The following is a 14,232-nucleotide window of genomic DNA, read 5'->3' on the forward strand; positions in this document are numbered from 1 at the left end:
GATGAACTTTAGGAAATCATGAGACACATTGAAGCATGTAGGATCTTAGTTTCCTGACCAGGAGTCGAACCTGCACACCTGCAGTGGGAGTGTGAAGTCTTAGCCACTGGACCTCCAGGGAAGTCCTTCTAATGGTAGATTTAAAAATAATACTGTTCCAGTGGTGGAGTTGGCCAGGAGGCAACAGCAGTCATCTAGGACAGAGACCATCAAGATAGGAACTAAGACAGAGATGGCAGGATGAGAGAAAAGGAACACACCAGGGAAATATTTAGGACATGAACTGCCAGACACTGGCATGCAAGAGTTTCAGTGGCATCACCTGTTGCATGGACATGAGCTTGGACTGACTGTACCATAATCAGGGATATCAATTGTCCACTCAAACATAGACTTCCTGATAACCAAAAGTCCTGATGTGTAGTGCTTGCTAATTTCAAGCTACAAAGGGCTTGACAATCAGCTGGCAAAATTCCTGATATTTTTAATGTTGCTTGTGGGAGCCAGAACAAGAGAGCTCTGGCACATTACTGACCCGAATTCAGTGTCAAGCAATCCAGTTTTCAGTTCACTTAAATTTTATTCCTTTTATCCTTCCTTCTTTGAATATCTTGACTATCTGTTTTCTTGCCATTTCTTCTAAGAATGACTCTAAAGCCATTCATAGGATTTTATGGACCTGGAGAAGAGACAGACACTGGACATGCACTGGCCATACATTGCACCGTACATTGAACATACAGTGGAATGTACACTGCACACTACACTGCACTGTGTACACTGGCCATACACTGGAGTATACAGCACTGTACACTGGTGTACACTCAACTGTACACTGGACATATGGTGGACTGGACACCAGATGTGCCCACATGTGTCCCAGATGCACCCAGCTATGCATTTGGCCTGAATATCATTCTCCAAATGTGTTCAGCTATGCTCCAGATATTTTTCAGCTGTGTTCCCGCTGTGCACTTGGCCTGTATATCTGATTCTCCAGATGTGTTCCAGATGTGTTCTAGCTGTATCCAACTGTGCACTTGGACTGTACAGATGTGCACTGGAGTGTTTACTGGACTGTACACTAGAATGCACAATGTACACTGGCTGTACACTGTACTATACACTGACTGTATACAGTATACATTGGATGTGCATGGACTGTACCTGATGTACACTGGCTGTACACTACTGTACATGGGACTGTATACAATGTACAGGTGATACAGATGTGCTCCAGATGTGTACTTGGACTGTACAGCAGATGAGTACTGGAGTGTACACAGGAGTATATACTGTACTGTGAAAAAACTGAAACAAGCACCAGCGTTTCTTCTGCTTTTTCCCTTGAGGTCCAGGTAGACACAATTAATCCATTTTCAATTTCAAGATGCCAAAAATTTTAAAGATCAACTTGCTAGCATTTTATTACAAGCAAAGAGTCACTGATTCTAAATTATATAATGTACAGCTCAAAGATGGGAATACCAGATCGTCTTACCTGTCTCCTGAGAATCCTGTATATGAATCTAGAAGCAACAGTTAGAACTGTATTTGGAACAACTGATTGGTTCAAAATTGAGAAAGGAGTATGACAAGGCTGTTCATTGTCACCCTGTTTATTGAACTTATGGGAGCACATCATGGGAAATGCCAGGATGGATGAGTTACAATTTGGAATCAAGATTGCTGGGAGAAATATCAACAACCTAAGATATGCAGATAATACCAGTTTAATGGCAAAAAACAAAGGGGAACTAGGAGCCCCTTGATGAGGGTGAAAGATGAGTGAAAACACTGGCTTAAAACTCAGTATTAAAAAGAAAAACAAACTAAGATCATGGCATCCAGCCCTATCACTTCATGGCAAACAGAAGGGGAAAAGGTAGAAGCAGTAACGTATTTCCTCTTTTGGGCTCTAAAATCACTGTAGAAATGATTACAGCCATGAAATTAAAAGACACCTGCTCCTGGGAAGAAAAGCTATGACAAACCTAGACAGCATATTAAAAAGCAAAAAAAAAAAACCACTGTGCCAACAAAGGTCCATATAGCCAAGGCCATGGTCTTTCCAGTAGTCATGTACAGATGTGAGAGTTGGATCATAAGGAAAGCAGAGCACCAAAGAATTGATGCCTTCAAACTCTGGTGCTGGAGAAGATTCTTGAGAGTCCCTAAGACTGCAAGGAGATCAAATCAGTCAATCCTAAAGGAAATCAACCCTGAATATTCATTGGAATGTTTGATGCTAAAGCTGAAGCTCCAATACTTTGGCCACCTGATGTGAAGAGCTGATTCACTGGAAAAGACCCTGATGCTTGGAAAGATTGAAGGCAGAAAGAGAACAGGTGACTGAGGATGAGATAGTTGGATGGCATCACCAATTCAATGGATGTGAACTTAGGCAGACTCTGGGAGAAGGTGAAGGACAGGGAGGCCTGATATGCTGCAGTCTGTGGGGTTGCAGAGAGTGACACAACTTGCAGTGACTGAACAGCAACAACAGCTCAAAACCAAAAGCCCCACAACTGAACTTGGTATAAATGTATGTTTTTATACTCATAACTAATGTGTTTCAAGGAGAAAGTTCGGGGATAAACATTTGTAAAGAAGTTATCATAATAGAGTTCAGGGAACATTACAAAAAAAAAAATCTCCCAAGAAACAAAAGTCCAGGATCAGAGGGCTTCACAGGTAAGTCCTGCCAAACACTTAGAGGAGAGTTAGCACCTATCCTTCTGAAGCTAACACCTAATTTTCTGACGTATTTCAAAATATTTCAGAGGAAGGAACACTTCCAAACACATTTTGTGAGGCTACCATCACTCTGATACCAAAGCCAGACAAAGATGCCACAGAAAAGTACAGGTTAATATCACTGATGAATATACATGTAAAAATCCTCAACAAAATACTAGCAAACTGAATCCAACAATATGTTAAAATTGTTACACACCATGATCAAGTGGTATCCCAGGGTTGCAGGGCTTTTTCAATTTATCCACAAATCAGAATTGAAAGAGACATGTGTACTCCAATGTTCATCGCAGCACTGTTTATAACAGCCAGGACATGGAAGCAACCTAGATGTCCATCAGCAGATGAGTGGATAAGAAAGCTGTGGTACATATACACAATGGAGTATTACTCAGCCATTAAAAAGAATACATTTGAATCAGTTCTAATGAGGTGGATGAAACTGGAGCCTATTATACAGAGTGAAGTAAGCCAGAAAGAAAAACACCAATACAGTATACTAACACATATACATGGAATTTAGAAAGATGGTAACAATAACCCTGTATAAGCTAAGCTAAGCTAAGCTAAGTCACTTCAGTCATGTCCGACTCTGTGCGAACCCATAGATGGCAGCCCACCAGGCTCCCCCGTCCCTGGGATTCTCCAGGCAAGAACACTGGAGTGGGTTGCCATTTCCTTCTCCAATGCATGAAAGTGAAAAGTGAAAGTGAAGTCGCTCAGTCGTGTCCAACTCCTAGACACCCCATGGACTGCAGCCTCCCAGGCTCCTCTGTCCATGGGATTTTCCAGGCAAGAGTACTGGAGTGGGGTGCCATTGCCTTCTCCATATGAGACAGCAAAAGAGACACTGATGTATAGAACAGTCTTTTGGACTCTGTGGGAGAGGGAGAGGGTGGGATGATTTGGGAGAATGGCATTGAAACATGTATAATATCATATATGAATGAGTCGCCGGTCCAGGTTTGATGAACGATACTGGATGCTTGGGGCTGGTGCACTGGGATGACCCAGAGAGATGGTATGGGGATGGAGGAGGGATGAGGGTTCAGGATGGGGAACACTTGTATACCTGTGGTGGATTCATGTTGATATGTGGCAAAACCAATACAATACTGTAAAATTAAAAAAAATAAAATGAAATAATAAAAAAAAACACAAATCAAAACTATAATGAGATCTGCAGATCAAAACTACAATGAGATATCACCTCACATGGGTCAGATGGCCATCATCAAAACATCTACAAGCAGTCGATGCTGGAGAAGATGTGGAGAAAAGGGAGCCCTCCTGCACTCTTGGTGGGAATGAAAATTGGTTCAGACACTATAGAGAACCATATGAAGGTTCCTTAAGAAACTGAAAATAGATCCAGCATATGATCCAGCAGTCCCACTCCTGAACATATATATCTGGAAGAAACCATGATTCGAAAGGATACATGCACCCCATGTTCATTGCAGTGTTGTTTACAATAGCCAAGACATGGAAGCCTCCTAAATGTCCATTGACAGAGTAATAGAAAAAGAAGATGTGGTTCATAAGTACAATAGAATATTTCTTAGCCATTAAAAAGAATGAAATAATGCCATTTGTAGCAACATGGATGTACCTGGAGATTATCATACTCACTGAAATGTCAGACAAGGACATATATCTATTATATCACTTAAATGTGGGATCTAAAAAAAATGATACAAATTAACTTATTTACCAAACAAACTATATAGCCTAGGTCATGATGCTCAATACTCTCTAACAACCTAAGTGCGAAAGAGTTTGGAAAAGATGTGACTGAAATATGATTGAATCAATTTGATGTACACCTGAAACTAACACTTTGTTAATCAACTATTCTCCAATATAAAGTAAAATTAAAAAAAAAAAAGATATTTTATTAGTAAAGTGAGAGACAGGATATTCTCAAGTCTACTTTACTATTTTGGCAAATCATTTAGCATGACATTTAGCATTTTTGAGCCCAGTTTCCTCATCTGTAAAATGGACACCCTAAGAATATCTGATCCATTGACCCTTTTGCCAGGATTAAATTAGTTAATGCATGGAATGGGTTTAACATAGTATCCAAGATATATTAAGTAGTCAATGAATGTTACCAATTTAAAAAAAAAATTAAAATGTTTTATTTTTTGAAACTCTACTTACTCTCTTTGTTTCATTTCTATTTCTGAGAACCAGAAAAACAAGTATGTGCTTGTGTGATCCTCTAAGACATTAAATTGAATATGACAATGTTTTATTAAAGTATTTGTTAAAACTGTGAAAATATTTTCAGAAATCACTCTACTGTGGCCCTCTAACCAAATATGTCTCATAATCTGGTTGTTGCAACTTTCCTATAAATTCATCTCCCACCTGAATATTTTGCTGTTGTTGTTCAGCCACTAAGTCATGTCCAACTCTTTGCAACCCCATGGGCTATAGCACACCAAGCTCCTTTGTCCTCCGTTATCTCTGGGACTTTGCACAAATTCATGCCACTGAGTCAGTTATTAAACATATTTAATTCCCTCTTAAAATGTAAATAGTTTCTAGAATTAAACACAAAGTTGTAAACATAGACTAAGGATAAAAACATAGGCTTATCTACTGATTCAGTATTTCTCCCAATACAACCTACAACACATTTAGTTTTTCAGTAGCTATATCACATTTGATTCACATTGAATTTAATGTAAAAATTCTTAGTCATTTTTTAGATGATACAGCTAACTAGTATCACGTGCTGTGCTCTGTTAAGTCACTTCCATCATGTCTGACTCTTTGCAACCCCATGGACTGCCCACCAGGCTCCTCTGTCCATGGAATTCTCTAGGCAAGAATACTGAAGTGAGCAGCCATTCTCTCTCCAGCGAATCTTCCCAACCTAGGGATCAAACCGTTGTCTCTTATGTCTCCTGCATTGGCAGGCAGGTTCTTTATCACTAGCGTCATCTGGGAAGCCCAACTAGTATCATAGATATAGACAATATCCATATCTATAAAAAAAATCAATATCTACAGATATAAAGAAAACTAAAGTTTTCTTTATTCACCATGTATGCAGTTGAACTTTGCTTTGAGGGTAGGAGAATGAGCCTCAAATTGTAGATAAAATAACTATTTCACATTAAAAAAAAAAGTCATATGTTCACAGAAGGTACATATCAAATTCTGAAAGTTAAACACAAATATTTCATTGAGAGGCATGAAAATACCAAATTTGAGCACACTTCCTACCTGTAAAACCCTGGGGGTGCATGCTGCACTAGGAAGCTCTTCTCCATGTCCTGGAGAAGGTCATTCAGCATCCGCACACGCGTGGGATCTCTTTCCTTGGGGTCATTAGCAGGACGCATCTCATCTGACTGAAAGAGTTCAGCACTCTCCCGCAGGCGTGAGGCCAGGGCTAGCAGTTGAGGGGTGGTGGTTTGATCACCTGGTAAAGATAAGTAGGTCAATCATAGATCAGAGCATCTCAAAGGCACAATATAAACATTTTATAATCATGATGTCAAAAGGAAGATTTACCATCAATTCAACTTTTAAAATCTTTCCACCAAAAATATTCGAATACATTCTACTAAGAGTGTCAAATTTATTACTACTGTGTGTTAGTCACTCAGTCATGTCTGCCTCTTTGGGAACCCATGAACTGTAGCCCACCAGGCTCCTCTGTCCATAGGATTCTCCAGGCAAGAGAAATGGAGTGGGTTGCCATTTCCTTCTCCAGGGGATTTTCCCAACTTAGGGATCAAACCCAGGTCTCCTGCATTGTAAGCAGATTCTTTACCATCTGAGCCACCAAAGAAACCCACTGCTAATAATAATATCACCAGTAAATAGAAAGTGATAGTTGAAATAATGCAACATTCTTGACACTGTCAAGCCATTTGACACAGGACACTTCACACAATTATCTCATTTAATATTCACCAAACATTGTATTGGCATGTTTTTTCATAGAAGCTGAGAGTTAAGGTAAGCAAACTGCAATAGATCATCAAGCAAGTAAGTGATAGGTAAGAATTAGAAGACTGATCTTTCTGACTCAAAAATTCATGCTCTTAATGGAATATCCTGTGTTTCAAGGAAAAAAAAACTGTAAAAGGAATTATCTTCTCTTCTGAGAATATGTTACCCTATGTTGTGTGTCTACTGGGGTCTTTTGGCTTTACTAGAGTATTCCTGTAATTTGAAGCTGAAATACACCTTTGATCTGAAAATACACTAAAAACTATCCTATGTAATGTTTATATTGTTTTCCTTTTGAGATGATTTTTGTTTGTTTGTTTTTCCATCTGTTTGTATAACTTACTGGAAGTCATTCTGATATGAATGGTGGTAGCAAAAGGATCAAAGAATGTTCCTTTGACTAAGGGAAGGGCTGCATCATATAGTAATTACGCTGCCAAATCCTAGAATCAGACCACTTGAGTTCAAATCCTTGCTCTGCCACATAGTATAATAGCTTTGTGATGCTGGGTTATTTTGCCTCAATGTCCTTATGTGAAATGAACATATAGTAGTACTTGCTTTATAGATTTTTTTAAATGAGAGTTAAATAATTAATACTTGTAAAGTACTCCCCTACAGGTAAGCAGTTCCTAGCTGGTGCTTAAACTTGTTTAAAAAGCTTTCTTTTATCATGCCATGGGGGGCCTTCCATCATCTTCCAGATAGCCCCACCATTAGAGGCAGTTTTTGACACCCCTGACTATTGCCTCACCCATTCTCAGCCTAGCTACAGCTGAGTCCAACAAGGTCAGCACTGCACTACAGAGGATTACTTCAAGTCAACATACTGAAATGAACCTGGTAAATCTCAACTGACAATCCTGAGAGCATGGCATTGAGATAAGTAGGTGGAAGACTGAAAAGAGACCTCATGAAACCTTCGAGACCTCATGAAAACTTCCTCTGCAAAAGGAAAGGCTGCAAAGGGACTCTTTCTCCAAGTGAAGTCTAAGGGTAAGGATCACCAGCTTCCAAAGCACCTGGGTTTTGTGAAAATGCAGATTCCTAGACCTTCTGGATTTCTCTAAGGCCCAGGAATCAAAATTTCAGCATGTTACTCAGACTATTCCTTATATCTTAATGTTTAAGAAGCACTGTAGAGAGGTTATGTGCTAAGAAAATGAAAAGTAGATTAGAATCATAACTGTAGTATAAAATATGTCTGTCACAGAATTATTTATACCAACCTTTAACATAGTGATCTTTATTTCCTCTCACCCTTATTTGATGTGAATTATTTTATATGTCAATTTCATTATAGCCCAGCAGAGTTCTGACACTCAGTAATTGTTTACTAAATAGACTCAATATTTTTAGAAAAACATCTAGTAAAAAATATAATAAAAAATGACAACTATGTAAAGAAATAATGGTTTTAATGAAGGCTACAAAGAAAGAGCTTTCTTTGTAGCTCTCTGTTCACTAAAATTAACAATATGAATAAAATCAATTATAGGAGTTCACAGGGTTTTGGCATTTGATATTTTCAACGTGTGTTCCACATTTATTAGTAATCTTGTTTGATTTCAAACAAAACTTGAGGATGCAAGCAGAGATATTTTTGCTCATTGAGGATATCCAGCCTCTTAAGAAACAATATTAATAATGACAATTTATGAAGATATGGTTTCTCTTAAATTATTAAATTATCATAATATTAACATGGAAAACCTATAGGTGATATCTTTTTGCACAAGGAAAGAAAAAGAAGGATAAAGGCACATTTGGATTATATTAGAATTGAAAGACTGAACAACAGAGAAAACTAGTTCGACATCCTTAAGAGTCTTCCATTTAAGAAAGAAAAATCTCTTCTGATCTAACATACACCACAGAATTGAAGACATTACCACTGAATCAAGTGAGACAAATTGTACCATTCTACCTTATTTGGCCTTAAATGAATTTATCTTTCATGATGGTGCAGGTGGAGAAAATTGACAGCTTTAGGAACTGGTTGGTTTCAGAAAGGACCCTGAGAGTAGAAACCTGCCACTGCAGCATACCTTGTGCATTACTTCAAGGATACGAGGTTAAAGATTGAAAAGTAGCTTTACTCCCAGAGGTTCACTCAATCATTTTGATATATAACTGATGTTCCAAAGATTCCTAATAGCCATTTCTATGATCCCAAATGATTTTCCCTTGTGATCCTTAGGATGAATACTAGAATGCCAGCTCTGTGAGGGAAGAGATTTTTATTTGTTTCATTCACTGTCATTAGGTGTCATTTCCCAGCACTTAAAACTGTGCCTGACAAACCATAATGAATGAATGTATGAATTATATACTGTGATCATAGCATCTGTAATATTTTAGCTTTACCTTCATTATCTCTCTTTTCCTTGACTGAAAAGAACCCCACACAAACAGCAAATATGTTTTCTCTCTTTGTATCTCTGTACCCTAGCACAATACCTGATATATGGCATTTATAAAAAATGCCATTTATTAAAAATGTATTTAAATTATTTATTAAAATTTATTAAAATCTTGTTGAGTTTACATTGAATTATAAGACAATGTCTTATTTGAGATACAGTATTAAATTATGTCTACAAAATCATTCAGAAAGACAGTGCATGATGAACATAAACAAGTGCTATTTCTTTTACTTTCTTACTAAATATCAATACTAGTTGCATAAAAAAGGGAACAAAATTAAAAAGCTATTTTAGGGTAAATATAGGTTAAATTAAACTAAACAGAATTAAAATTCTACTGATAACAACCCCCCCCCCCCAAACTAGAACTATTAAAAAGAAAAAAAAAATACTTCTTTTAAGGCACAGTGAATGCCAGAGAACTAATTGAGGTTCTTAACAGTTAAGGTTTAATAATCCATTTGACCAAACAAAATGAACTGGGAGCTAGAGATTTCTATAAGGATAGATACAATTCTCCTGAAGTTTCACATAATACATGGCATCTGAAGACCAGGACTTAGTATAAAGAAAATATAAGAGCCTGGTTTATTTAATTACCATCAATGTGGACATGAACAGATTACTTAATATTGATGTTCTCCAGCTTCCTTGGGGAAATGAATGGTCATTTTACTTTCTAAGTATTTAAGTCACTATATAAACACAAGTTATTATTGGTATTATCAGAGCACACAAACTAAATACAAATTAGTACCAACTCATTTGCTCAAGGCAAGCACAAAATACTTAAACAGCTTTGCTAATGATTTTATTCTCATAGACATTATTTCTTATCACTTCCCCCAACTCATGCCTCCCCTCCCTGCTACTGTCTCACACTTCTCCCCATATATACTTTCATAAGGATTCCCAATTTTATTTTGCAGTGCTTATGAATCTGGAGCTAGTTTTACTTTCCATGGGCTGGCATCTCAAACCTCTGAAGAACAAGGAAAGGGGTAATTTACAGGGTAAAAGAATTAGAGAGTGATCAAGATGGCAGAGTAGTAGGACATGAAGCTCACCTTCTCCCAGAAATATATCAAAAATACATCTATATGTAGAACGATCCTCACAGAATATCTACTGAACACTGGAAGAAGACCTCAGACTATGAAAAGACCAAGAAAATCTCCATGTAACTGGGTATAAGAAAACATTAAAAAAAAAAAAAAAAAAAAGGAGCTGGGTCAGAAGCTGTGCCCCTGCGAGACAGCTGTGAAAGAGGAAAGGTTCCTGTACCTAGAGAAGCCCCCTCACCATCAGGAAGATTCACTGGGACAGAAGGGGAGCTTCTGAGCCTCAGAGGAGAGCATGGCAGCCTATTTGTGGCAGCCACAGCAGACGGAAAACTGCACAGATGGTGCCGCTGCCCTGCACTCCCCAGCCTGACATGCGTGTCTGCCAGTGCTGGAGGGGGATGGATGCTGGAACTTGGGTTTCAGGGATCAGACCTGGGGAAAGGACTGAGGTTGACTGTGCTGAGACAGATGGAGGGAGTGGGAATCCTATGAAACTGTGGCTGGTGGTTATACTAAGAGGAAACCTGGACCACCTTATAGGCCAGTCACCATCGTTTGGAGGGCATGGAAAGAATGAGGTACAGATTGTAGCCTTTCCCTCCATGCCAAGAGAGGGCAGGACACTGCCTTCATTGGCTCCAGAGGTGGATGCCAAGAGTGGTCACAGGCCACCACTGTCTCCTTCCTAGACTCCAGGAGTGGTCACAAGCTATACCCATTCCCACTGCATGCTCAGGGGTGTGCCTGAACTGCCACCACTGAGAACCCCAGGAGTGGGCACTAGTCACTGCATCTGCTTAACTCCTACCAAGGGGATAACGACCAGCACATGCTGAGGAGAGAGAAGACAGGCAACTGTACTAAACACAGCCCTTGCATCAAATATACTAAACCCAAATAAGCTACACAGGAACAGTCCCACACATAAATACCCCTCCAAAACCATAGTAGATAATTATTTCTCCTAAACTCACAGAGTAGGAGAAATGTAAGGAAAATGAAGAAGCAAAAGCACCACTCCAGTTAAAAGACTAAGAGAGATCCCCTGAGAGAACAAATGATGAAACAGACCTCTTCAGCCTAATACACTGGTTTCTAAAAGGAGACAATGAGAATACTGAAGGAGTTAAGAAAGTCTATCAAGAGAAATTCAGATTATTGTAAAAAAAAAAAATAAGGAACTAGAAACTATAAATAGGAACCAAGAAAAATTAGAAAATTCATTTGGAGAGACAGAAGCCGAGCTGAAGGCAATGGATAGCAGAATGAATAATGCAAAAGAACGAACAATTGACCTGAAAGATAGAATAATGGAAATCACCCAATAAGGACAGAAGATAGAAAGCCAAATTAATAAAAAGAAAATTAAAGCAATATGAAAGATCTATGAGATAATATAAAGCATGCTAACCTATGCTTAATAGAGATTCCAGAAGGAAAAGAGAAAAAGAGATAAAAAATGTATTTAAATAAATTATGACTGAATACTTCCTAAACCTAAAGAAGGAAACAAATATTGAGGAAGCATAGAAAGTCCCAAACAGACCTACAACAAGACATATTATAATTAAAGTTTGGAAAAGTTAAAGAGAGTATTCTAAAGGCAACAAGAGAAAAACAAAATAGTTTATTACAAGGGAACCCCCATAAGACTATCAGGTGACTTCTCCTCAGAAATGTTGCAGGCCAGAATGGAATGGGAAAGATACACTCAAAACCCTGAAAGGGAATAATCTGCAACTAGGATACTCTACCAGCAAGATTATTGTTTAGAATAGGAGGAGAAATAAAGAATTTCTCAGACAAGCAAAACTATTCTAAAGGAAATACTGAAAGGTTTTTCTCTAAATTTAAAATAAGTAAGAATCTACAGGGGAGAGAAAACTACAATTGGAAAATAAATCACTTAAGTCAGTACAAAGATTTAAAAAAATCAAATTTTCCGTGAAAGTAATGATAATCACAATGAACAGCAGAAGGACAAACATAAAGACATAAAAGAGGACATCAAAATCATAAAATATGGGGGAGAAGAGTAAGAAAATGCAGGGTATTTCCCCCCAGAATGTGTTTGAGACTATATGACTAACAGTCTAGGGCAAGTAGATATAGGAAGGGTTTAACATACTGGAAAAACAGGGTAACCACAAATCAAAAATATACAATAAATTCACTGAAGCCAAAAAGAACATACGTATAATACAAAAGAAAATCCTTAAACCACAAAGGAAAAACAGGACAGAGAAGAAATGTAAAGTCAGTGGAAAAACAAAGCTCAAAACGGCAATAAATACATACCTATCAATAATTACCTTAAATGTCAATGTACTAAATGCTCCAATCAAAACACACAGACTGGCATATTAGATTAAAAAGAAAGAAAGAAAGAAAGAAAAAGCAAGAGTCTACAATATGCTGCCTACAAGAGATCCACTTTAGGGCAAAGGACACACATAGATTAAAAGTGATGGAATGGAAAAAGATGTTTCAAACAGAAATGACGTGAGATCAGGGGTTTCAGTACTCATATCAGACAAAATAGACTTTGAAACAAAGCCCATAAGGAAAGATAAAGAAGGACACTATATAATGATAAAAGCATCAATACAAGAAGAGGATTTTATGCTGATTAATATAAACCTAATATAAGAGCACCCAAATATATGAAACAATACCGATAAACATAAAGGGAGAAACTGAAAGCAACACAGTAAATAGTAGGAGATCATAGCACCTCACTTACCTCAATGGACAGACCTTAGAGACAGAGATTCAGTGAGGCAACAGATCCTAAGTAATACAATAGAACAGTTAGACCTAATTCTATTTTCAGGACATTACATCCAAAAACGCAGAATACATATTATTTTCAAGTGCACGTGGAAGATTCTCTAGGATTGACTGCTTATTAATGTACAAAACAATCATCAACAAATTTAAGAGTATAGAAATTATCTCAAGCATCTTTTCTGATCACAATGGTATGAAAACAGAAATCAACCACAGGAAAAGAAATGAGAAACAAACAATTACATGAAGACTAAAAACATCATGCTAAAAAACTAACAAGTCAATGATGAAATCAAAGAGAAAATTTAAAACACTTTGAGGCATATGACAATGAAAACACAGCCATACAAAATCTATGGTGTGCAGTAAAAACTGTTCTTAGAAGGAAGCTTATATTGATACAGGCCTTCCATAAAAAAATAGGAAAAGTCTCAAATGAACAAACCTACCACTTAAAATAATTTGAAAAAGAATAAGCAAAAACACAAGTTGTAGAATGAAGGAAATAATAAAGATAAGAGAGGAAATAAATTAAGATTAAAAATAGGAAAAAAATCAATAAAACCAAGAGCTGGTTATCTATAAGGATAAACAAGATTGACAAGTCTCTGGCCAGGCTTACCAAGAAGTTAAGAGACAGAATTCAGATAAACAAAATAAGATATGAAGGAGACATAACAACAGATACTGCAGAAATACAAAAAAAAAAAAAAATCCATAAGGAAATGTTATGAACAATTATATATATAAAAAAATGTGACAAGCTAGAAGCAATGGGCAAGTTTCTAGAAATACACAGCTTACCAAAATTGAATCAAGAATACAAAATTTGAACAGACTGATCATTAAAAGTCAAATACAATCTGTAATTTAAAAACTCCCACTGGTAATTTGCTGTATGACTCAGGGAACTCAAACAGGAATTCTGTAACAACCTAGAGGGGTTGGATAGAGAGGGAGGTTCAAGAGGGAGGGGACATATGTATATCTATGGCTGATTCATGTTGATGTTCAGCAGAAACCAAGACAATTCTGTAAAGCAAATATTCTTCAATTAAAAAAAAAAAAAAGAACTCCCTATAAATAAAAGTCCAGGACCAGATGACTTTACAGGCAAATTCTGCCAAACATTCAAAGAAGAACTTATACTAATCCTTCTCAAACTCTTCCAAAATATTGAAGAGGAAGGAGCACTCCCAAGGATACCAAAACCAAAGACA

General features: G+C 37.3%; 1 protein-coding gene across 7 annotated transcripts in view; it reads right to left on the reverse strand.

The window, feature by feature from the left end:
• Window positions 1-14,232, reverse strand: part of NAALADL2 (N-acetylated alpha-linked acidic dipeptidase like 2) — a 1,605,389-nt gene that overhangs the window by 65,136 nt on the left and 1,526,021 nt on the right. For all 7 annotated transcript variants that reach the window (XM_070373006.1, XM_070373026.1, XM_070373016.1 and 4 more), the window contains one exon: window positions 5,998-6,196. In XM_070373006.1, coding sequence (XP_070229107.1) covers window positions 5,998-6,196 — 199 coding nt within the window. The remainder of the gene's footprint in view (window positions 1-5,997; window positions 6,197-14,232) is intronic.

Source organism: Bos mutus, chromosome 1 (assembly GCF_027580195.1).
Source record: "Bos mutus isolate GX-2022 chromosome 1, NWIPB_WYAK_1.1, whole genome shotgun sequence".
NCBI lineage: Eukaryota > Metazoa > Chordata > Mammalia > Artiodactyla > Bovidae > Bos > Bos mutus.